The 26,780-nt window shown below is 39.0% G+C and overlaps 1 protein-coding gene across 1 annotated transcript; it reads right to left on the reverse strand.

Annotated features, from left to right (window-relative positions):
* Window positions 1-33: 33 nt before the first annotated feature.
* LOC139952528 (ficolin-1-like) lies at window positions 34-4,881 on the reverse strand. The gene is made up of 6 exons (XM_071951687.1): window positions 4,390-4,881; window positions 3,043-3,117; window positions 2,587-2,661; window positions 1,925-2,061; window positions 1,541-1,802; window positions 34-800 (listed from the first exon to the last, which is right to left on the reverse strand). The coding sequence occupies exons 1-6, from the start codon at window positions 4,784-4,786 to the stop codon at window positions 550-552; spliced, it is 1,197 nt and encodes a 398-aa protein (XP_071807788.1). The 5' UTR covers window positions 4,787-4,881; the 3' UTR covers window positions 34-549.
* Window positions 4,882-26,780: the final 21,899 nt, after the last annotated feature.

Below are 26,780 nucleotides of genomic sequence, written 5' to 3' on the forward strand. Positions count from 1 at the left end.
TTTGAGACTATTGTTATTAGTAGACAAACAACTTCCATCTCAGATCTGGTACCAAACTTCTTCAAGTTCCACGTACACGACCCTCATGTGGTACCCGATCCTTCTCACACTATAGTACGGTCACAATACGGACAATTTGTAAGGTGTTTATTGAAACGTTGACTCGTTTTTGTAAAAAATATTTGTATAACCAATATTTGTAGCGAATGCATACAATGTAGGCCTATACTTAAAAAAAAAAAAATAGATTAAAATTGAACATTAGCATCACAAATCTCAGAACATTCTTGTCTTTATTATTTATTACTTCTCATAATTGTTGTTTTGATGCATTTCTGGTAACAAAAACAAAGGAGCCTGAAGAAACTTGTTTGAACACCGATGTTAAACCCTAAGTGCTGTGAGTTCTTATTTATTTATTTATTTATTCCTTATTTACCCTGGGGAAACCTCTCAGTGAAAAACTTTTTTCAGAGGTGCCCTTTTTTCTTTTCTTTTTTTTTGTACACGGGATCTATGACTTGTTGATTCATCCTCTGATGATTGTGATTACTGCTTCATTCTGATTTTCATCTCGGCTGTTTTGAGCGAGTATAGAAAACCTTTCCAGCTCTTCCAGTTGACTCCCCGGGAAAACTCAGCCGTAAGACCGCCGAGGTACTCCCCGTTGAGGTTGGACGAGTGGCAGGCGTTGTACCACCAGGCACCGTGGAACATCTTGGCACAGTTACCGGAATATCCGTCAAGGTCTCTGTCTTTGGTTGAGAAGGGACGGTTGTTGTGAAGTCTCATCGAGTCACCTTATAGATCGAAAGCGAGAGAGAACAATTATTTCGGAAATTCTGAACAAGCCGGAGCAAGACCCAATTTTATAGAGCTGCTAAGCACAACAAATTGCTTAGCATGACATTTCTTTCTTGACAAAAACAGGATTTACCAACCAAATTTAAACGTGATTTTCAGGATAAGCAAACAACAGCTGAATAACAGTTTAACAAGCAATATGCAACATACGGAAATTTGGTCGGCAATCCTGTTTTTTACCAATGAAGAAATTTCATGCTAAGCACATTTTTGTGCTTAGGATCTCTATGAAATAGGGCCCTGATAGCATGATGCATTGTCAACAAACAAGTATTCGTAATTAGATTCCGACGGAAAAGATTGTGGGTTCGAATCCCAACCGAGTGATATGCCTGAGGATTATTTCCACGACTCAGGAAACATCGGTGTACTGGTAAACAAAAATGAGTAGGATTTGAGACTTTGCATGGTGAAAGTACAACTCAGAGAGGTTTGCGGTAACACCGTGTGAATAAGGAAAGGAACCGTTGGTTAACGGGAAAAAAACGGGGGAAAAACGAATTCACAACTTGTTCGAGCAATTTTTCTGCCAAGTTAAATTTAACAAAATTAAGTACTTTTCTGCACTTTGGTTTGTATTCTGTTTCTCTGAACAATATTTGTCGGAATATTTACCAGATTTAATTCATTACGGGAATTTGTTTTCCCTTAATCATGCTTAACCGTTGCCACTTACCAGCAGTTCCAGAATAACCCCGAACTTTCAACGTGTAGTTGTTTTCAACTCCAGCGATACTAAACGAGTCGTAGAGGGCGTACTTTCTGCTTCCCACGAAGTCCGTGAGATCTACGCGGAGTTCGTACTCGCCCTGAGCGGTCAGACGGTGCAAGTAGTCGTTTCCGAGCCAAAACTCTCCCAATAGATTCCCAAAGCCCCGGCTGTAGCTGGCGAAGTCCAAATAGAAATCTTCACTGCCGTCCTGGCGCCGCTGGAAAACCTATCAAAGAAACGTGGAGTGTTAATACCCTGGTCTTCTTCGTTTTGACCAAATTCTTACTTTATTCTCACATGATTCTTAGTGATGAGTACTCTTATTCATTTACTAGCGTGTTATCTTACCGTCCATCCACCACCGTCTGTTTCCATATCACAGTATACCCGGAAAGCCTCACCGGAGTCGAGAGGTTGAACCGTGTACACACCACTGGTAGATACACCACTCGCAAGAACTTCCGAGCAATCCTTGTCTAGGGTGTCTATTGAGAGGGAAAAGAGTGAAAAAGAAGTGATGAAATTATGTCCCAACCGCCTTCTGTGAGTGAGTCGCACAAACTTACTTTGACCGTGGAACAGTTTTTCGGTTAATCAAAACAATACAGGCTGCGTTCGTTTAGATTCCCGGGTCGACCCCGGTCTGCCCCGGTACGTTCGAATAGCTTTGACGGGGCTCACGCGGGTCAGCCCCCAGTGCCCTGCTTGTGGAGTGGGTCACTTGGGGTGACCTGAGGTGCATGCCGTCACCACGAGAGGGCGGGTGTGATCGTTCGATTAGCTCTTGTCAGGGGCTCACCCGAGTGAGCAATGCGGGGTCGACCCAGGGAAGCTAAACGAACGCACCCAATGAACACTACTTGGCTTATTACGTAATAAAGGACATGTAAACTATGTTTTGCTCAAAGCTCAAGCATGGTAAAGATGAGGGAGATTTTCATCTGTTTCACACATTTTCATGAGAAACCAAATTGAGGAGGGAATGTTAAAGATGGAAAACTTTATCTTACCGGCTTGTGGCGTTGTGACTAATTCATTTCTCTCAGTCGCATCACTTATACTAGAGATGTCCATGGGAAAGGTTTCTGCAAAGTAAATAAAATAAAATAAAAAGAGAATTGGTTGATTTCGTGTTTTGAAAGTGAAATAAGTTTGCTGATCTTATCGAAGATAAAATGTAGAGTTAAATTGTTGTTCGGAAGGGCATACCTCCTCGACCAAAGAAAAGCATACCTAATGGATATTTTCGAACGCTAGGTGGCAGCATACTTACCAGGTAAACTTCCAGTGACGTAGTTTTGAGCATGCGCACAATTCTTGAGAACAATGGCTGTTTCGGCAAGTCTGGCGCCGGCTAGCGTCCCAAAAGTCAAGCATTCATTTAACGTAATAAATAAAAAAATGTACAAAAACGTTACTAATCTAATGACCTAAGATAAAGAAAAAACAACAAGCATTTCTCTTACTGTTATTTAAAGCTGATGCTTTTTCAGTTCTCCAAGTTGCATTACTTGGGAAAAACTCTTCGACGGGCAGGGTATCTGTCAAGAAAGTGGAATAAGAAAAATGGAATTATAATTCTTAATTCAAAAGATGTGTAAGACATAGCGTCCTGCTTATTTTTTAAAGGTGAGGAGAGTATGTTTTTAAATTCGTCTGAGATTGTTAAAATATACCCATTCTTTTTACGAAAAAAGCTGCCTCTAAAAAGGGTCAAGTTGTACATGTCACAAGTTGTACATGTCACATGGTATTTAGGCTAGTAACCTAATTCTGATAGGCTTAATTTTTGTTGTGCTTTTTGAATTAATTAGGCCTTGGACTAACCCTCGTCCCTTCTGTCTTAAAACGATTTGAATCGAGTTCCGGGTCTTGTTGGGCGTGTTTCGTAATTACAACATATATACCGGATGGACCTCAAGGATCATCCTGGCATTGGAAAATACTTGCACTTCCGGAGTCGTGGTTGTTGAAAGTACGTATACCTGTATGTACAGGTAAATTTGTACTATTGTTAAAGGCATCTTTGATAAGTATTCTCATTTGATATATCCAAACCTAACAAATCTGTGAAAAATTTGATTCAATTGGTCATCGAAGTTGCAAGAGAATAATGAAAGAAAAAAACAACCTTTGTGCACATTTTGTGTGCTTTCAGATGCCTAAAAAAAGGCTTCAGGCCTGAAGTCTTTGAGTCATTGAGTGAGAAATTACTTCTTTCTCAAAAACTACGTTACTTTTGGGAGCCGTTTCTCTCACGATGTTTTATACTATCAACAGCTCTCCATTGCTCGTTATACCAACAAGGTTTTATGCTAACAATTATTTTGAGTCATTACCGATAGTGTCCAGTTCCTTTGAAGTGGTCCATGTATCTATACTAGCAATCGTGTCATTTTTTTATTTGAATATCAGAAAATCCATAGGCCTATGCGAGCAATCTTAACAACCTCGTTTAATATTCCTGGTAAAATTAACCTCCTACTAATAGCCCTTAAAAAGAAAAGAAAGTTGGAAAAAAGTAGAATAGAAAAATCATCAAATGATAGTAAAACACAATGTGAATAAGCGGCTCCCTCTGAAGTAACGTAGTTTTTGAGAAAGAAGTAATTTCTCACTAAAATATTTGAATTGAATACGAAACCTCGGCTGAGGGCTCGAATTCAAGCATCTGAAAGCACACAACTCGTGCGACAATGGTGTTTTTTTCTTTTATAATTCTCTCGCAACTTCGACGACCAATTGAGCTCAATTTTGTTCATATTATTATTAATTATTATTATTATTATATAATGAGCAACTTTATTGTTTACCTTTCAGAGCATCCAGAACAGCAGACACGGATGTTTTCAGCTCACCCAACTGTTGCCGAATGTCATGAAACTCGGAGGAAACCAAGTCTTGAGAACTCACAACCGACACCTCAAGTTGTTCAACCTGAAGTCTAGTTTCTTCTAGCTCAGTTGAAATCGATGTCTTATCAGTCGTTGCTTGCAGTTGTCGTCTCGTGTCTTCGAGCTCGGAGGAGAGTTGGCGGTAAACCGTGTCATTGCAGCCTGTGACTTGAACCGGGCAGGAACACGGTCCAGGCCCGTTGTCCTTACGGGGTCTGCTCACGCTTCGTCTAGTGCTAGACTGGTGAGAACTCACAGTCAGTGCAAAGACACACAGAATAACGCACAACATGATGGAGAAACGTGTCACACCCATTTTAACAACTACTCTCGCTTATAAATGCTCTTACACACTAGTGTATAAACTATGTCTTGGCAGCAATATATAGTGTTTAGCAGGCTGTACTTCTGCTTGAATGGCGAGGGAACAATGAAGTCACCTAACTGATATTATTGTATCAAAAAGCCATGTATTTCTTGTTGATTGGTCAATCTAATCATCAAGGTCCCGCCAATCGTACTTTCGGTATCATTGACACGACAGGAAACATCTTTTCCTTTTTGTTTAGTTCACATGACATTGTACAAGGTTTCTCCTTTATTTTCCCGTGTGACTTTTTTTTCATCTGACGAAACGGCCGGGTTTCTTTGGGTCTATGGGATGGTCTCAACCACGTCATAATTTGTATCGATTGACCCTCTTTCATTTGGTCGTCTTCCTCGCATCAATGACCCGTAGACCTTTTCGCAAACAACCATTGCGCAAGCGCTAACTGTAACCCGGTGACAGAATGAGGTGCATGGTGGTCTAGGTAGCAATCAAACTTGATCGCTAGCTAATATTATAATAACAATAATAACATGCATTTATATAGCGCTTAATACCAGGTTTCCAAGCGCTGCACCCCATTCCACGCATAACGTGTGTGTATCAAGTATTTGTAATAAAGTCTTTACCATCCATAGATAAAGAAACTCTACATGTCTATTAGGCCTATATTATCAATGTCATGGTTTGTCAACAAATTTTTCAACAATTTTTGTTTTGAAAAGTTACCATCCCACACATCACTCAGGTACTCTGAGTCCCTCAAAACAAACAGACCCAAACAATAGTTGCCTACACACGATAAGCTTCCTGTGATCGTGGTCAAGCATAACACTTGTTGACTATGAAAACACCAGTAGCATGCACGAGGCTAATCAGAATACAGAAACACAGTGATTTGTTCATCTAATTAAAACAAAAAACAGCCAGCAACAACGTCAATTTCATCATGACACAATAAACTACACGAGAGCGGTTATCAGTTTTTGGACTGATGTTAATGATCTTCATGCTTTCAAGAACCAGTCTTTGGAAGTTACATTAAATGTGCTCACGTCCTGAGAAAACTGCATTGGGTTGCATGTTTTGTGATCCTTTAATAGCACATAAAATTACAACATTGAAATCTATGATAGTCTTTACATTCAAAATCATTTTACGTGATCATAAAGTTCAAAAATTTGAACCGTGTTCAACAAAATAATCTTGTACCGTATTATTTAGCGCAAGCCTCGGTTGTGGGGTCGAAGCATAGAACCCTCATTTTCGGATAATACATTTACGCAATAAAATAAATGCAAGTTGAAGATCTCAAGACTTTATTATTCAAACCTAACTATGGGTTTACAAAAATAGGATAATAGCTTGAAGCATAAGTTATGTCCATCTTTAGTTTCGTGCTCCCCTGCAGTAGTCTTGCGCGGAGAAGCCCTCTCGCGAGAGTTGGAAGAGAGACGTTTCCCTATCACTGCAACAGACATTAACGACTTGTACACAAGTCTAGGCTGTGACTGATAAAAGATCATAGTGCCCTCTACTGGACGAGCCTTTCCACAGGAGAAATATTTATTGAAATTAATGTTCTATGCGGGGAAAACATTACACGCATAATTTGACTAAAAAAACGGGTCCAATATTATTTCTTTACACATCAATAACTGTTTTAGTCAAAAACAAATTTATCAACAGACAAATTGGATACAAAAAAAGTCAACTCGAAATAATTTGGGGGCGCTATCCAAATGGTTATTTCGAATACTTAAATAAGTTTCTCCTTAAATCGTACAAAAACAAACTTAACTTGTATTTTTAAAATGCGCTTCATGAAATAGTCACCGGTTGAATTGTGAGCCGTCATATAAATATTCACCGCGCGGTGCGCCCTCCGCATGCACAGCTGTGTGTGTAGTGATCTGCGTGTGCCCGCACTAATCTTCGCTAATTGCTCAATTTGTTTCTTCGTGAGAATAGAACGTATACATTTCCTCGGTGAACTATCCAGGTGGCTCGGCCGTGGGAACGTTCTCATCCTTAAAACGAAGTAGCGGGAATTAAAAACAAAGGTATGAAACATGAACATGTGGCTACGTAGCCATCCCTCACTATTATGAAGAAAGAAAATGTGTGCGGGGACCCATTTTATTATCTACTACACTCAATTTAAAGGAGTTCATCCCAGAGCCCTGTGCAAAAAACACGTGACAGCGACTTCTCAAGAAAAGCCTAGATCCGATTCAAGTCGCAGCTACGAAGAAGCTGTCCGAGCCAAGCAGACCTCGACACAAGGCTACACCTACAACAAGAAACAATGCATAAGACAATATGCACGACTGTAGAAATGCGTTGACATAAAGACAGTTCTGATCAGAAGAGTGTGGGTTCGGGGTGGATTTCACAAAGAGTTAGGACTAGTCTTATCTCGAGTTAGGACCAGTTACTCGTCCTAACTTAGGACTATCCATGCAATTTGTTTATCTCCTAGGACGGGGTGGATTTCACAAAGAGTTAGGACTAGTCTTATCTCGAGTTAGGACCAGTTACTCGTCCTAACTTAGGACTATCCGTGCAATTTGTTTATCTCCTAGGACTAGTCCTAAGTTAGGACTAGTCCTAACTCTTTGTGAAATCGACCCCAGGGACCGGTCTTGTGATCTGATCATGCAGAGTGTATAGGTTAGAGTCCCGATTCGTGCACTTTTGTCCTTGAGAAAGATGCTTTATCATAATTGCTTTGTCATTCGGATGCGTCATTAAGCCGTACTAGGTCCCGTGCATAGACCTTTTATCACCATCTTGGCCATGTTGCCTGTTTCCATAACAGATATGAATGCTAACATTCGTTGCGCAAACATGGCACCAGACTATTATTTCGTCAACAATTTGAGCTCAATCGGTCGTCGAAGTTGCGAGATAATAATGAAAGAAAAAAACACCTTTGTCACACGAAGTTGTGTGCTTTCAGATGCTTGCTTTCGATACCTCAAATTCTAAACTTGAGGTATCGAAATCAAATTCGCGGAACATTACTTCTTTCTCGAAAACTACGCCACTTCAGAGAGGGAGCTGTCTCCCACAATGTTTTATACTATCAACCTCTCCCCCATTATTCGTTACCAAGTAAGGTTTTATGATTATAATTATTTTGCGTCATTACCAATAGTGTCCACTGCCTTGAATTCAAAAAAATTATATTGGATCCAAACAAACTAAACATCACATTGAACGCATGTTGTGTAAGATAGTGTTTCACGGCATTAGCAGCAAAACGAAAGTGTTTCCATCTTCTACTCTCTAGTAAAATACTGTATTCTTCTAATAAAACCTCGCCTCAGACAAAACTGTCAATGTTATTCATTTTCCCCACAAACTGCCAAGCAACTAATGAAAACGAACGCGAGATTTTATTTTCATGGTTGATGTTATCATAGGGGCCGGAGCAGAAATCGGATCCTGGGGTGCCTGGCAACTGAATGATTTCATCCCGCGACGAGATAGGCCAACAAAAGGGATCGCTCCTTAAATTAATCGTACTGCTGATTGTGTAGGTTAAAGGCAAAATACACATTTACTTTTTTGGGCCGTTCGATTGTTTTAAACCTTAATGTGGATTATTTATACAATTTTAACTAACCCGTGAGCATTTTCTTTTTCAAAATGTGGTGGCGTTTTTGAGATATTGCCGAAAATCTGGTGATGTTTTCTCCAGTTGGGAAGAATTTTCTATATGGAATACACTCAAATTAGGAAACGCTTCATTTGTGAAGCATTTCTCAGATTGAAATGTAGTTGGACCACTCTTTCTGAAACCACATTTCTGTGAAGGGAAGTGTTTCTAAAAAAATATTTAACTGTATCGACAGCTGCAGTGCGTTTTACATAATGTTATGTTCATAAAAAAAAAATACAATTAAAAAGAAATTAAAAAACTATTTTGCATTGTTCGAAATAGATTTGATTTTACCGAGTAATAATATGCCTGTGACCCCCCCCCCCCACCCACAAGACTCAGATCAGAAAGTACCTAGTGTAAAAAGCTTACACACATCGGTGTAAGGGTTAAACTTAATAACATTAAACCAAACTCAACCTTTCCTCGAGATAAGAACTCGCGCATTACTTAGATTCAAACGAATCGCGTGCCGGAGCGATGACTAGATTTAAGCTTCTTCCTCGTCGAGATTGTTCCATTAAGAAAAGCTAATAAAAGCAGTGCCGCGGCCGTGCACTACGCTGCCTCGCAGCTCAGGAAGTGCCGACCTGCGCTGCATAGTACTTAGATAGATGGACTGATGACTTCTATTCATTATCTTGTCATATTTGCCCCGAGGCACAACACACCTGCATTCTCCAGAAAATTCAGCTAGCATAAAGGACTCGTAGAATCTTCATGTTTTTTTGTGGGATCAACCGCTCAATAATAGAAGGGAGAGAGAAGAAAAATCGCCGGGCGTTGATCAAAAACGGGAAACTGTTCGGAATTTGAGATGAGGCTCCTAATTACATTTCATGCCGTTGAGAAATATTAAAGGCAGTGGACACTATTGGTGATTACTCAAAATAATTATTAGCATAAAACCTTATTTGGTGATGAGTAATGGGGAGAGGTTGATAGTATAAAACATTGTGAGAAACGGATCCCTCTGTAGTGCCATAGTTTTCGAGAAAGAAGTAATTTTCCACGAATTTGATTTCAAGACCTCATGTTTAGAACTTGAGGTCTCGAAATCAACCATCTAAACGCACACAACTGCGTGTGACAAGGGTGTTTTTTCTTTCATTCTTATCTCGCAACTTTGATGACCGATTGAGCTCAAATTTTCACAGGTTTGTTATTTTAAGCATATGTTGAGATACACCAACTGTGAAGGATGGTCTTTGACAATTACCAATAGTGTCCACTGCCTTTAAATTGTCCTTCCCACTGCAACCTACATAGTCTCTGGTTTTGTGACCGTCTCACGGAGCTGACCACGGTATAGATAATGAGGCCAGCGGGGTAAACAGGGACGTATATGCGCAGAGCCAGTTACGGTAATTAGTCCCTGAAAGATTTTGTTTTCTTCTGTGCAATGCGGAGAGAAATGAGATTGGGAATATTAGGAGGGGGATGCTGACTGCATTAGGCCGGTTCCGGCCCGGGATGCACGTGTGCCTCTGACACCGCCTACTTAAAGGCAGTGGACACTATTGGTAATTTCTGAAAATAATTATTATCATAAAACCTTTCTTGATTACAAGTAATGGGGAGAGGTTGATAGTATAAAAAATTGTGAGAAACGGCTCCCTCTGAAGTGCCATAGTTTTCGAGAAAGAAGTAATTTTCCACGAATTTGATTTCGAGACCTCAAGTTTAGAACTTGAGGTCTCGAAATCAACCATCTAAACGCACACAACTTCGTGTGAGAAGGGTTATTTTTCTTTCATTATTATCTCGCAACTTCGATGACCGATTGAGCTCAAATTTTCACAGGTTTGTTATTTTATGCATATGTTGAGATACACCAACTGTGAAGGCTAGTCTTTGACAATTACTAATAGTGTCCACTGCCTTTAATACGTAGAGGCTAAACTTCATCGGGCACAAGTCCATAGCACTGCTTACAGGCACTGGACACTGTTGGTTACCATTAAAACTTACTTGGTAACGAGCAATGGAAAGCTGTTGATAGTATAAGACATTGTGACATAGTTTTTGAGAAAGAAGTGAGCAATATCGCTAAGCGCAAAATATTTGTTAGCATAAAAATTGACTTGTTAAAGATCAACAGAGAGCTGTTGGTAGTATAAAGCATTGTGAGAAACGGCTCCCTCTGAAATAACGTAGTTTTTTTAGAAAGAAGTAATTTCTCACTTAAATATTTTAATATGATTTCGTGACATTAGAATTAGAATTTGAGGTCTCGAAATCAAGCATCTGAAAGCACACAACTTGTGCGAGGGTGTTTTTTCTTCCATTTTTTCCAGTTTGTTATTTTAAGCGTTTTATGTTGAGATGCACCAAGAGAGAAGACTGGTCTTTGACAATTACCAAAGATGTCCAGTGTCTTTAAATGAAATACATTTTTCAATAATACTCTGAGAAACGTGGACGGATGTGCGTTTCGAGGCTTCCTAAAGCAATACCGAAAGGGGTGGGGGGGGGGGTTCGGTTATAAAATCGGAAATGCACCACAGGCGCACAATGTTTCTTCCTTTGCACCTGTGAGGGTGCGTGTCTGAAGTAGTATGGTGTTCGAATTCTCCCTGTGTCCATTTTGGTCTAAAATGCAGACAATTAATTGTTTTCGTTAGTTCGTTCACTTGGCCTTTTTCATTGTAGAAGACAAGCTCTGTGTTGTTCCACTTCGGTTGGAATACATTCTTTGTGTCGGTTTGACTAAAGTTGATTCTTCGCTTGCTGTTTTTTTTTTCTCCTTTTTTTGATCTTTAGACAATATAAAACGTGAATACAGGTTGGACAGGGGCTGTCAAGGTTACCCAACAATAATAATTCCGCGAGAAGAGCACGTGATGAACAAAAAAACCGGCTGCATTGTATCAAAATCACATAATTGGTCATGGTTAATAAGGTATTAATATTGTTTGTTGCAAATTGACTGTGTTATCGAACGGGGTCGAATGATTTAAATGAGTGGAGAAGTCTTAGTTTACCCGGGCCATCCTCGGCGCTTCCATCATAAATTGTTGTTCCTGCTTGTATTGTTCCCAGCGCCCTGAGTAAAGGGCTGCTGCGAATCGGTCAGAAAGAGCGTGGCGTGGATCTCAATGCGCCTTTTACCTCTCAAAAGATTTCCCGCCAAAATGAAGACCTTCAAGTTACTGAGACCACCGTCGTGACCAAACGCATCTGAAGGTCTCTCGATTATTAAGGTCCACATATCCGATCATTTCCCAAACGGGGTCCCCAGCTCTTTAAACAAAAGAGTACTAACCGATACTGAAATGGTGGAACGGAATTACAGCTCAAAGGGTTACTGTGTATAGAGACAGCTGATATTGATGTAGACTTTGGTCAATTCAGCAAAGTCACAATAGACACGGGGTTACGACGCGTGTGCGAACAACCAGTGTCAAAGCGATGGAATTTTCACACCCATTTCAACGCAGTCAGTCAGCACTGTCAGTGCATGGAGGTAGGAATAGGTCAGAGTAAAGTTTTGAGGGGTGTATTAGTGCACCCGCCCCCAAGTTATACATATAAATAATAATAATGTACATTTTGTCTGTCAGAAAGACACTCTGGCGCGTAGAGAAAAAAACTCTGCTATACCAACCATTTCTTTTTTCATTATGGGTGCATTTTCAAAAGAAATTCCCCCTCCCCCTTATTTGAAGTAAAGGTGCAACCGAACCGCTTTTTTCAATTGAAGTTGAACTGATGGGTAGGCCTAGCTACATGTAATTTAAACCTTCTCGGTAACTTAGACTTGGTGCAATCACGCACTAATTCTGGGTATGGACAAAAAACAGTGACCGCAAGAATTTTTCGAAAATATGATTGCGTCCACATCGAGTGTGATTGTTTTCCCCCTGCAAATTTGTGTCGTCTCGTATCGATTTAACATCCAACCATGGTAGAGAATAACTACCGGAAATCTGTAAGATTCACCAACGAGATAACTACTCGCTTGACGCTGCAGGCAAAACACGTGCAGATCTTCTGAATGACATTGCGCAGAATGGTCGATCCCATGGCAATAATACGCTAGGTCTCTCTGAGGCATTTAGGATAGGCCAAAGAAAATAAATACATGTTTAGCGTCCTCCCTTTTTGAAAAAAATAAAAAAGGGAGTTTTTTTTTTTTTTTTTTTTTGGGGGGGGGGGGTTCAAAAAATGGTGGCATTACACGGGCTGTTTTTTGTTTTGTTTTTTTGTTGTTTTTTTTGGGGGGGGGGTTCTTTTCTTCTTTTCAAAAAGAAAATGTTTTGCTGAGATCGTTCAAATTCATTTTTCTTTTCGTTTAAATGGTTGTTTTATTTAAAGGAGTGGCCTCTAAAAAAAGGAAGCGGGCGGGGGGTCTCTAAACATGTTTTTATTTTTATTGCGGTAATGTTATGTGTGTGAATCTGCACTGCACTTAAATGTTATTGTGTCTTGATGTATTTGCCTTTCTAGGGCAGTAAAGGGGATAATTTGAAGAAGTGTGTAGTGTAAGAGTCTTTTCTTGGACTCTGTCGTCATTAAGACGTAATGGGTTGAACCATTCGGGGTAAAATGTAATAAATAAAAAAATCTACTTTACAAGGAAATAAATCAGGTTCAAACCAAGGGTTGTTTTTTACTTTTAAATACGTCTAAAATACACATCTTTAAATTTCACAGTCTTGAACCGCTTCGGGGATTGGTAAAACTGAAATAGCGAACTCATACAGCAACGAAATAAAACATTATAAAATATACAAGTAAGTATTATTCACAGTGAAACACAAGTGTAGTGCCATGTCAATGTACATGATCCAAAGCATAAAAACACAATTTCTTCCTCCATGCTGACACCCATTCAGCTCTAATAAGCTAACCCATGGCCGTACAAAAAACATCTCCTGAACACCCATATCGTTGGTAAGGTCTCTGTTGGCATAGCAACACTTCAGTGCGCAGACTGAAGAAAGTAGAGGAGAGACAAGATTCATTGTCATCTTATACAAACAAGTCCCCGATTGAAGTCTTAAAGCTGATCTTAGCCCGGAGTTGCTGTCCCTTATTTTAAATTGGCACTCCAGAATCGGAGGGACCGGCTGCGGGTGTACACCAGGCATGTCGGCGCAAATACCCCGACCTGACAAACCGCACGCGTTTTATTTCACGGTACTCCGATTTTCGTAATGTCTTTCCTTCGGTGATGGCAGTAAACAGCCGTTTGGGGATTGCTTTTTTTCATTTCTTGTTTACATTCTTAGATTTTGTTAGAAAATTGTCTTAGAAATTGGTAGTTTCTATTTACTTTAATAATTTTGTGATTTATATCGTTGATGCACACTGGAAGGAATTTTTAATGTTTTTTTTTTTAAGTAAAAATTGAATTGAAATTCGAAGCTAATTCTGATTCATCCACATTTTGTAACGAAACGCAATGTGGAGCTTTCGACGTGATATCCCCACTTTTGTTCATTAGCAAGAAAATGGTAACCTTTTTAAAGTGAGCTCAAACAATTCTAATTTACTGTTCTATAATTTAGCCATTATAGATTCCTTAAGCTATACTGTACACAGCGTCAAATCCATTCCCTCCCGGCTTTCCATCGCCGGGAGTGCGTAACAAATATCAGCGTTTTCAAGCAATTTGATTGGTAAACAGTCGTCGTCGTGCGGTAATAATGTTCACGCTAATAAACAAAATTGAGAGCTGACTCCGCGGGACTGAGTGCATCGTGTGAGTCACTAGAATCAACTTGGTTTTTATTTTCTATCCTCTCCTATCTCCACTCTCTCCCCTCTCTTTCTCGGTCGGTTGCTTGATCGATCTGAGGAGGGGAAGTCACCACGCCTGGGGACGGTTGAAGTAATTGCTGGCGAGATGGATCGATGATGTTATGCGGCTCGTTGGCCTCCTATTTATCCCTATGGTGATGACTTTTTTTTTTGCTTTGCCATTTCCCCAAACGTAGTGGTTTTTTTTCTTTTTTTGTGATTGCATTTATTTATAACATTCATGCTTTACTTTCATGTTTTATGTTTTGCTTGCTTACCAATGGGAAGTGCAGTTTTAATGATGTTTCATTTGCTCTTTTGTCCATCTTTTTATTTGTTCGGTCATTTGTTTTCATGTAAAGTTATACAAGAAATGGTTTCTTATCGACAACGTATCTAAAGTTTTTCATATTTTATTTTAAGAGAGATCAAAAGGGTTCATTGGTAAAATTAAAAAATGTATTTTTTAGAATTATGATAAATGCAAGTGTACTGCTTTAAGTACAGTATTATGCAAACTGCGGGACTTAAATAAGAAGAAAATAGTATATGCCACACACGCGCATTTTGCGCATAACAATTTGTGCATAATAATTATTCTTCCTGCGTTGACAATATTCGCGCTGGAGTTTCGGTGATATCTCAAACACGCGATCACATTTTGAAATGAAATTTTCTCGGGTTAATTTTACTGTACATACAGCTACATTTATATATGATTAAAACAATCGAACTGTTCCAAAAACCAAAGGTATGCTTTGTCTTTAATACCGCTCTAACACTACATGCATTAGCCGAGAGCAAAATTCTGTTGGTCTGCCGCCATTTTGGCTTGATTAACCGGAACCACGTTCTCAACTAGCACTACTTTATCAACCGTCAAAAGACAAATCTTGGCGCGTCAATATTTGTTCTATCCAAACCAAGCATTCCATTAATTTTGCAGTAAAATTTAATGAGAGATGCGATCGTTGAGTGTAAACACAGAGAGCCGTGATGGAGAGAAGTCTTGTGGTGTATCAATCACTGTTCGTATCGATGCTATATATGTACAACGTATAAGGGTAGTGCGAGAATTATTCATAATCTCAGCATCGAACACGAGGATATGTAAACAGTTTTGGGAGCATATTGCTTTCTTCGGGTTGGGCGCATTGGGCTACAACAAGCGCATAGTTTGAAATGAATAGGATTGGAAAGATATGTAGGCCTAAGTAGATTGTAACTATTCACAGAAATATACCGCGAAATTGTGTGGGGTTTGTGTACAATTTCACGACAGAAAACGGTCTGCTATTTTGTAGAATCATTTTTTTAACTGTTACAAATGGCGAACCGAAAAAAAGTAAGAAAGTAAAAGGAGGCGGCCTCTAAAAAAAGGACGCGGGGGGCGCTGAACATGTTTGTTTTTAATTGGCGTTACAATTCCCCCCTCTTCCAGGGTTCATAAGCATCGTGCCCCTTTCACAATTCTTGTTCACATCTCTTGTGTCTTTTTACTCGTGCTTCAGTTCTCTTACTTACCAGCTTACGCAGCAGTTTCTTTGTTGAGACGTCCATCCTCTTCTTTTCAGAGTTCTCGTCCCATCTTCTTTTCATCTCAACCCAGCATGCTTGCAACCTATATTTCGTCTTTATAATACCTCACTCCCGCCCTTCCCCCTTTTCCCTTTACTTTCAGGCACAGATCAAATTTCCTGCCAACGAAAAGACTCACAATGCAAAGCTATTCGACGATGAGTTTTTCATTAAGTCACAACTTCATTGGATGACAAAGCACAATGCTTTCTCGTCCGCTAAAATGAGCACAATGCCGGCCTGGCAGAACAAAACAGCACACTCTAATATTGTTCGTTTGTATGAGAGATGTGTCATACTAATTTAGAAAGCAATATCTTTATAAACGGACATCCATACAAGCCGGGCGTCTCGATGTGATGACATGACCGGCATTATTGGTCTGCCAAGCTCTCAATTGGTTGTTAATGCCGTCCAGATTCATTCAGACAGGGCCCAATTTTTAGAGCTGCTTAAGCAGAAAATATTTCTTAACAATTGTCTTCTAAGCAGAAATGAGCAGGATACCAGTCGCAAATGTTACATGTGACATGGTAGTTTGGCTGGTAACCATATTTTGTTGTGCTTAGCTAGAAAGTATGAACTGTGCCCAACAGGTCGTATCTTCATAATTCCGAATCCAAATTGTCCCCGTACTACAGTTCCTAAACTCAGTTTCAATTGTTAGAAAAAGAAAAAGAAATGCAAGGAAAATGTTTGCTGCTAATTTTACAAACTCTCTTTAGTTCATATTAAAATTAAACACGGTGTAATCTTTCACAGCCTATTTTTCTTTTGTTCTTGTTGATCATCAACATTTATGCTAATTTGCCAATGTTTATATTAATTCCATGGCATGTTTAGGATAATTTTGTGGTAAATTTATCATTTGGTAGCCCCCCCCCCCTTAAAAAATAGGCCTTACCAAGCCATTGCAGATACTACACCGAGCCAATATTTACAACAGAAGAAACGATTAAAACCAACAACAAAATCACTGTTACGGAATACTTGAGTATTCAACATGCTGCTAATGAAAAGAGAGCGAGCCTCATCAACTGATGGGGTGTGTTATTTGTTTGATCGTGGGCCTTAATTGCAATATACGGGAAAGAGATTATTGTAACGTAACGGGACAACTTAAATAAACAAAGCGGGAGACAAAAGGTATTGCCCATTAAAACGTGCATGATTCGTTCCCCTAATTAAAACCGCATATAGGCCTCGGATGGCGTGGATATTAATGAGACTGGGTATTGGAATAAGCTTGGGTCAACTGAGCAATATTGCAAAGAGCTAGATATTGTTTTGCCATTTTACTACAATAGGCCTAAAATATGTTACATAATAAAATGAGCGTCTTCAATCAGTCAACGTATTTTTGTAAAGAACATTTTGCTGCTATTCTCCTAGAGCCATTGGACACTTTCGGTAAACAGTTTGTCAAAAGGCCCACACTTATATATATAAAATAACAAACCTGTGAAAATTTAGGCTCAATCGGTCATCGGAGTCCGGAGAAAATAACGGGAAAACCCACCCTTGTTTCGCCGTGTCATGACATGTGTTTAAAATAAATCCGTAATTATCGATATCGAGAATCACTAATTGTTTTAATGTTTTCTCAAAAAAGCATTTCATGGAATAATATTTCAAGAGAAGTTTGTTCACCATTACCTTCTGTAAACCCTGTAAGTTATTTGTAAATCTGTGAACTTTATAAAAAAAAATCTTATCTGAAAGTGTCCAATGGCTTTAAAGACTTCAGGGACCAAATTCAAATAGCTGCTTTAAGCAGAATAAAATACTCGGTTTAAATAATCCCAAACGAAATTAATAAGTCGCGCAAGTTATATCATGGCAATGTAACATCGTGACTTCAGTCCTGTCCAAACCGGATGATCAAATGAAAAAAATAGAGTGTGTAAATGTAATTTAGTGTGTCCCCCCCCCAAAAAAAAAAACACGAATTTCTTGTGATTTCTTTGTACGAAACTGGCAATGTAAAAAAATATAAGCTTTTTGGGGGAATAAGCTTGTTGACGTCATCATAATGTTATAGCGCCCTCTTGCTTACGGTTCAATTCATTTCCAAAAGTTGTCCGAAATGGCGGCTATCAGCTAGGGCTACGGCTATGGCTATTAGAGGTATATGGAGTCCTTTACAACACACTTAGCACACAGCCGTAGACATAGACGCCTTTTTGGGTACGGCCTCACATTGGGGCAATTTGATATACCATATATTTGGGGCTATTTGAAGTTGCGAGATAATAATGGAAGACTGAAAAACACCCTTGTCATATGAAGAGTGTGCTTTTAGATGCTTGATTTCGGGACCTCAAAATCAAATTCTGGGAGGTCTCGAAATCAAATTCAATTATTATTTTAGTGGAAAATTACTTCTTTCTCGAAAACTATACGTTACTTTACTTATATGTTGGCAGCCCCTCTTCCGTAGCTGGCACTCATGCCATGACGTCATTATTTCCCTCCATTATGATTATTATTGTGATTTTTTTCTTCTCCTTCTTTCCCACCGTCTCCAAATTATCAGCCTTCCGACAGGCTCCACTCTAGTGGTCTTAACAACAACCAAGGCAAGCAAAGAAGATTGGAGCGAAAAAATGAATGTAATTACCGAATGTCATTAACTCTCGAGCTCGAGCGCAATTTTACAGATTGCATATTCAGGGGCAACTTAATTTACCTGGGCCTCACGCTGTTTGGCAATCAGAGTACCGCATTGCACTGTTTCATTGAGAGCAAAATTAAGTGGGCTTGCAGTATATGCGCCCAAAATAGCAGCCTGCCTAAGCTATTGAAATACCAGTGGGTGAAATTAATAAACTAAAATCTATCAAGATAGCGGGAACATTTTATCAACCGATAACAGCATTAAAGGCAGACACTATTGGTAATTACTCGACATAATTGCTAGCATAAAAACTTACTAAGTAACGAGCAATATGGAGATCAGTTGATAGTATACAACAATGTGAGAAACGGCTCCCTCTGATTTGAAATAACGTACGTAGTTTTTGAGGAAGTTCTCACTCAAATATTAAAACCTTGGAATGTTTTCCAGCGGCATTGACAAAAATGGTGATTTTAAACCTTGTGTTTCGTCGATAACTGTGTGATGTGATTGCACGCCAATTGATATGCTTTCGTGTTATGTTCAGTTTTGTTTTCTTGGTAAACCATTGGCATCTCCCTTTCAAACGCAAACTCTTCAGTCTTTAGTGGGGGGGGGGGGCAAAAAAACACTGATATTGCTCAACCGCTTTGCTCAATTTTCTCCAATGCCGAATCAATTTCTGGTTTTACAGAAAACACATTTTTTGTGGGGATTGGTCCAATAAGTTCCGTTTGGTCTCGCCAAAAAAGAAATCGCGTGTGACACTCAGCTGAAATATTGTGATTTATTATTAGTTTCGTGTGTAGCCAATGTCACTTCTCGTTACATGACAGTCGCTATTCCAGTCTCCGCAAGACTTATTAAAATGTATTTCAATTTATCCTTCTGTTATAGCTTTGATGACTTCGAAAATAGTTACAATATTAAATTAGCCTAGGCCTAATTGGATAAAGGTTTATTTAGAACGTACATTTGGACGCTTCATTTTCTCTGAACTTAGTGCGTTTTAAAGTGCGTAATTTGGTTACAGGCTACTGGCTACGGCTGGATCGCGCACGTCTGCTTATTCTTCAACACTTACAGACGCGCTGATCTAGCCACAGCTAGCTGTAGCCAAAGTCGCTGTTTCTGACACAGCCAATGGCGTATTTTGTTGGGATTTGTGACGATTCTTCGGTGTGTCTTTGGCGCGCTTTCTAATACGTGGCCATTCTGATTCATTAAAGAGCCGTCGTGGAGGTCCGGCATCCTACGGCTGTTTCCTTTACGCTACATTATGATTGAAGCTTTTATGATTTTTTTTGTCTTCATAATCCCTGTAATTTGTGGATTATAAAATTACAATCTGAAACACGAAATAGCAGTTTGTTTATCTTATGATAGGGTTGAGAATAGCACATCTTTTGTCTTCTTTTTCTCAGATAGTTTGTGGTAAATGCTCGCAAATTCACCCATGTTTTCAACAAAAAATTGTACTTTTTTGGGGGGGGGGGGGTGCTTGATTAAATGTGTAAATGGGAATTTCGGCCCATATCCACGTGTCAATGGACTCGGGTTAATCCGTGTGTTCCATCTCCTATTGACGGTTCATAGCATGAACTGATGACGGATGAGATACGTTATCCACTGGATTTGTTTTTAAAGGGAGAGGCTAAAACGGATTTAGGAAAAGCTTACATAATTATGCTTCAAACCATCCTTGATCTTTGCGGAACTACGGTACTCGAATTTTCAGAGGCTGAGATTTCAACGAATGTAGAAAATTGAAACTATGATTTGATCAAAAGCCATGCATTATGCTTCTTTGTCGAAGTAACCACCTCTTTTGTTTTCGTTACTTATCGGAAAATAACAATCATAAATGTTTTTGGGGGTTATTATATCAAAAAAAATCATGTGAGAAAAAAACCTCTTCAACAGTAAACCCTGATTGTGTGCGTTAGGATGACATTTTCCTCGTTCAACATGACTCTTTCGAATCTATTTAACTGCTCATATGTGACTGAAATGTAATTAAAAATGCGAGAGGACTAAAACTTAATCTTGTATGCAAACTGATAACAATCTACGTTATTTTTTTAGGATAAATTAGGCAGACAGGAAACTATTGACACTGAAATGCAACGACTGTTTGAAACCACGTCGCTACTCTTTTATTCCGTTAATAAAGTTACCAAAGATATGTTTATTTGTATTATTTATTTTAGTATTTTTATACATGATACATCATTATAACAACTGTCCCAACAGTGCATGTATTGTGCTTGTAGACTTCGGAAAAGTTGTACCCTCAATTTTTAGAATCAGAACATATAGTCCTTCTCTTCTTTTTTCTACGTCACAAATATTACTCAACTGCTGTTCAGTTTGTCGCGGCCCTTTTTGAAGGAATACAGTTTTTTATTTTCATTTAGAAAACAGCCGTCTGTGATGATTTACAAGGGAGTCCCAAAAGACTTAACCTATGGAATCCAGGCCAATTATTTCAGTAGTATCATTAATGTAGATGTTGGGGAGCATCCTGTCAAGTCCATGTATATTTGATTGACTGAGGTGTGAGATATTTATTCCGAGGTGCCTGCCCTTGCACGTGATAGATGGCACGGCCTAATGCAGTGCGCTTCCATCTGTTTCAAGCAAGATACCCCACGACTGTTTCGTAAAAAAAAGGAAAAATAATAACAATAATAATAATATATAATAAAAAAATAAAAAAATAAAAGATACTCCACGGCTGTTTTGTGTAAACGAAAAAAATAGTCAGTTATTACTGAAGCCCTGCATTGACGGTCACTCTCAGCCCATGCTGATATGTTTTTAAATGTCCACTGTCTTCTCGTAACCACCTCGTGCAGACTGGTCATCTCATAATGCCATCATATCCTAAACTAGACTATTCCACAAGTCCCAGAGGGGTGCCAATCAACTTAGAGATAGTGATTTGGTTAGAATGGAGCAGGAGAAAACATGTACATGAAACCAAATAATTTATTATAAAACTTCCGTAATATAAAGCCAACAAATAAGCCTGGACATGTTAATAATACACTCGTTCGAGAAAAAAAAAAAACTTAAAAAATCCTCTAACCTGTGGGAAACAGGGGCGTTTCAAAGAGGCTTTCAAAGATACTCGCGATGGAACAAGAAAAAAAAACTTCAGAATGATGTGACCCATTTATGTAGCAAGAGGTTCCTGCGGCGAACAGCTCGGCAGCAGCCACGGCATGAAACACAGGGACACTGTCCATTAGACGTTGCGATAAGTGCACTTTGTTCTAATACGTGCATTAGTGACACAACTCACGGGACCTACAGTTTTAAGTCCCATCCGTAGAACGAAGCAATAATGGCAAAGTGCTTTGCTTAAGGACACATCAAGACCGTCACTTAGTGATTCCCAAGGCGCTTCAATATCCAGTGTTTTCCTCAAGATTGTTGAGCCACATTTATAAAGTATGAGACAAATTCCTTGTTCCAAAATACCATGTTAACTTAACGGTTAACAAGGTGCTGCTGTGGCACAATATGCTGCCGATCAAATCAGAAACGGCGAACCCCTTCTCTTTATAGGTGCACTAGGTTATTTAACGTGCATTTCACAACACGGGACCTCCGGCTTTACGTATTATTTGTTTATAAATTATTTGAAAACCACCTCACACAAAAATAGACTATGCATTATGGGTTGGGCGTAAAGCAGGTAACTTATCCATATATTACAACAGCACGAGAATAATGTTAGGCTTAGGGAGACGATGGGAATATAGAAGAAGCAAAGAGATGAAGAAGCATCGCGTGGGGAAGATGAGGTCTAAGTCTCCTGCACTGCTTGGGTTTTACGAGATTAATGGTTGGGTTTGAATCGAGCATGAGGCCATATGGATGCGTATTTCTCATTATAAGGGGATGGGCCCATATGGAGCATGGGGGAGATTGTCTTGATATGCAAAGAAAATAAACCATGCATCTCATGTCTAGAAGACAGGTACTCTCAGGAGAGAGGGGAACGAAGATGAAGATGGGAGACTGTGTGAGTGAGCTGACTGCAGTCAGGTTTTACCGTCGCTATGTGTAGTGAAGCTCGTAGGATGTCCAGATGGGAGAAGATGCTACGACTGTTTTATGACGGTATTTCTCGAAAGTCCAAACTGCTGCCTGTGATTCTGTTCTTGCTGGCAACACTGATCTGTGTGGTCGACGGACGATCAGTTTCTTTGTACACGATGACTTTGGGTATTTTTGTGGAATGTTATCACGTTTCTAGCTAAACGGTTCAAAGAAATATACCGCATTAATTTTGATCTTTTTTAAAACATATTAAATGTTGGTTTATTTAACTTTTTAACTTGTACTAGTAATGTAATTTTACAGGGAAAAATCCGTTACTCAAAAATTTTGCAATGAGCGGGTTGACCCTTGCTCGCAATTTGAAGAGCCCCTTCACCAGTCAGAACACAAAACAGTCGTCACTTTAATCAACCCAATAGAGAGAAGGGGAAAAAAACGAAAACTAGTGAACAGGTTTTCTGATAAGAGTCCCCCTCCTTGCTCCGGTTGTCGCCTCACTTCGCTCGCCCGTGTAAAACTCGCAATTAGTCCCGTCCGGAGAAGTACCAACAACGTGTTTTCCCAGAGTGGATAAGTCCTACCGTCTGTCGCCCAAATGCTGCCGTTATTTCGATGTGCAACACTTTCCAAGTGGATTTTTTTAAATTATGTATACATGTCACACTATCAGCGATGCGTTCATCTTTGCCAGTTCCTTTTTTAGCGAACACTATACCTGCATCTTTATTTTTACGGAATTTTGAGCGGGTACAAGCAGTGTGCTGACTTATCTGACCCTTGCATAATTAGTTGGTTGTTAGAAAAGCATTTCTCTTAATTCATCGGGTTAATTTCTCTCTTTATTTAACTCTTTCTTTTTTCATGTCTTTACATGAGATCGTTGTTTAAATTCGATGTGAAGTTATAGTTTGCTGTATTGGTCTCATTCTGTGAAAATCGTTATAAATGGATAGAGAAAATATTACAATTTAAACTAAATGAAATTAAATTGCAAAACAAAAGAGATACACCCTTCAATAAATTTGTTAAGATGTCCATTTTACAAGATACACTAAAATGACAGAAATGACATTATGAAATCAATAGTTTTGAGGGATGAATAAAGTGAGTCAAAGGAATTGTTTTTTAATGAATGCACTCGTTCGGCACACATCCACATGTTCTCGTTCTTTCTTCTATTTTCGCGAATCATCTACCTTTGGTGATAGAGTATATTCCAACTAGATAGTCAAAATAATTTGTATTTTGTTCAAAAATATTTATAATTTTTTGGCTTTAATTATTATTATTTTGTGTTTCTATTTAACTGACAGGCATCACTCTTTACACTGGTAGTATTACACCAAATATGTATGAATACACCAGGAACATTCACATTCGATTTGCTTTTGCCCAAAGGGAAATAGACTATTAAAACAAATCCAAAAAAGAAAAAAACTCATTAAATTTGAAACGGTTATCTTTCACGTCAAAGAAAAATCCTGACACGTTTTCATATTGATTGTGTGTATACCACCAATGTGCTTACGTTTTTAGCTGGGGGCCATTCATTCCTACTGCTGGGTGAATTATTATGCGGGTATACGTCTCTGTGTTTGTGGTTCTTTTCATGGCTTTGCAGATTCTATTAAAAAAAAATAGATGGTTTGGAATTTTCAATGAATCAGTCATTCAATTTTGGTTTGTATCTGCTCCAGCTGCAGGGCTATCTTCAGTTTTGTATTGTGCAAAAAACTGGTGGAAATTTCTCTCGAAGTACAGTTCTTTATACGTCAAAACAATATTGTTTCATTTGATGATCAAATCAATTATTTTTATTTAATTCGAACACGATGTTAATGAATGGTGATTTTATTGGGTAGCTTTTAGCATGAGCTCAGTCCTAGCTCTATGGTTTTTTTTAGCAATGATTGTCACGGGAAACAATTAAAATTGTCTTTAAACACAATCGGTGGGGGAAATTTTCTAAATATTTTAATGAATGTTATCATTTTACAAATAGAGTATCTGAAGATATTCGAGTCTGTTTTATTCCGAAACATTGAGTGCTTCATGATTGTAGGCCCTTTTTTATTTTTGGAAGACGTCTAAATTTGATCTCAATACAAATAGTAGTTAGTTCATTTTGTAGGTGGGAGAAAGTGACATCAGTTGTCGAGACTTAAACATCAAACGGTCCCAGACTCTCTGGGAAAACGACTTGCGGCAGATCATCAACACAAACACAATCACTTCTGTGTAAAATCTTGGCCATCTGTACAGCTTGACAGTAGAAACACATAACGGGGGGGGGGGAGAATAACATAACGATGGCGTCTCCTACATAACCCTATCACTGGTGATGCACGCTAGAAAGTCTACAGCAGGGGAACTTTGCCATCTTCTCTTCTAATAGGATTACTGTTGGACATTCTGGCGATACGCGAACCTCCATTAGAGTGAATTGAACGGAAGAACCCATGAGAAATCTTGTCCAATTTGAGCAAATGCACGACACAACCTGGCGCTAGTGGGGATGACATATTGCGCCTTGGTTTGTGCAGGCGCGAAGGGCTATGCTTTTTCTGCTCTCATCATCATAATGAGGCAGGAATAATCATTGTTGCTAAGGAATGAAATGCATCCAGCGTTTTCTCTTGTGGTTTGTAGGGAGCATATTGTAGATTCAGTCGATACGGGGTTCGGATACATTACAAGTCGGGCACTGTGTTGAAGTGGGATGTGGGGGAGGAATAATGCATCACTCTGGAAATGGTTAACCGTACACAAAAGAGACAGCCTACACATTTTCAGTAAGCGGCAACTTGCACTGCTTTCTGTCAAGATATTATCATGGTGGGCAAATTCATCTGATATTAAAAATTGACGTATTAACGTACGGCTCTTGCTTTATTAAGAAGGAAATTCCAGTATTTTTGTCCTTTCTGAATGGACAGCGAATTGAAACATTAATAATTAATTTATACAATTTGAAACAATTTTCAGCACAGTTTATTTTCTAAAACAGTGTGTAAGTCATTGCTCCAATTTCTTTCGGAGTTGATGACCAACTATAGGTCCTGTTTTCCCTATCCCTTTGAAGAGTGGAAATTATTTTTTACTGAACTCATACAAGTCACATGAGTAAATTGCTAAACGGCGCCCTCTACGACCAGACTCGTCCGGTTGCGGCATAGTAAATGGGACGGTTCGCTCTTTCTACAGTACGGGTACCTGGTACACACTAACAGATGGAAGAATTTTCTCTCTCTGAAATTGAGTTTATATTAGCGGAACGGCCCAGATGTTCACATTTTTGTTATTTTGCTGTGTTCTTTGGTGTCTCTGGTCCGATCATGGACGGTGCACAGATGCCGTGCGGTGGGATCAACTCCAAGAGAAGGGGAGCGAAGTATAGAGTGATTAAAAAACAGACGTCCTCTTTCGCGCCGCGCCCTAAAACCCAATTAGCGATTATTAGGTTTTTGTAGCCCAATTCCGCCACATACATCTATTCACAGCATCAGGCCTGGTACTTCACTGACAACAAATGCGATTGCCTCCATGCCCCCTGGTTTGCCTTTGTGCCCTAGAATTGCTTAAGTGGAAGTTAACAATTTCCTCTTAGGATGCCCTTTACCAAGGAGCAAATGCCTTGGTGCCCCTGCCCTTTCAAAAACGAAGTACTGTAAGCCCACAAGTTTCAAGATTGGCATTGAGGCAATATCTCAGTTCTGGATACAGATCTTAAAACTATGAAGTGGACGACTTCCTGGAGACAACAAAATGTTTGGGCACAATGTGATATGCGTGTACAGTCATGTACTTCATTGTTCTTTGAACGATTGCTTTACTTCTTTTCAAAAATATTTTGAGGGCCTAAATATATTTTGAGAAAGATCCGAGTTAAGTCATGAGAAATCACATAAATCTCAAACCCTTAAACACAGAATGTACACGTACATGTACCATTGTCATAAAAACGGGGGAAAATGTCAACCACAAAAAGACACGAATGCAATTGTTTGAATTTTGTTTTGTATTATTTTGTTTAATTTCTTTGTAACAACCATTTTACAAGTAGACATAACATAACAATTAAATTACGTCAACGACGAGACACCATATGACCACGTACTTTCACTTTATAAAAACCGACCCTCATCGTGATTCAACACGTCAAAAGAACAACAGCATCAACATACCCCACAAGAAAATGCAACACTTCTCGAACATAAAAATATTACATCCATAACAAATATCAGTCATTAAAACAATTAAACAGTGATCAAGGTAGTGGCAACAGAGAAAGGTTTCTTTCATAG

The sequence above is a fragment of the Asterias amurensis genome, chromosome 20, assembly GCF_032118995.1.
Source record: "Asterias amurensis chromosome 20, ASM3211899v1".
Classification (NCBI taxonomy): domain Eukaryota; kingdom Metazoa; phylum Echinodermata; class Asteroidea; order Forcipulatida; family Asteriidae; genus Asterias; species Asterias amurensis.

Bases quoted from the DNA above. Each gene is read 5' to 3' on its own strand.
- LOC139952528 (XM_071951687.1), bottom strand. From the start codon at position 4,786: ATGGGTGTGACACGTTTCTCCATCATGTTGTGCGTTATTCTGTGTGTC. The intron at 2,062-2,586 runs GTAAGATAAAGT...CCCTCTCAATAG, and splicing joins AGTCACAACGCCACAAGCCG to ACACCCTAGACAAGGATTGC. The intron at 801-1,540 runs GTAAGTGGCAAC...TCGATCTATAAG, and splicing joins GGGTTATTCTGGAACTGCTG to GTGACTCGATGAGACTTCAC.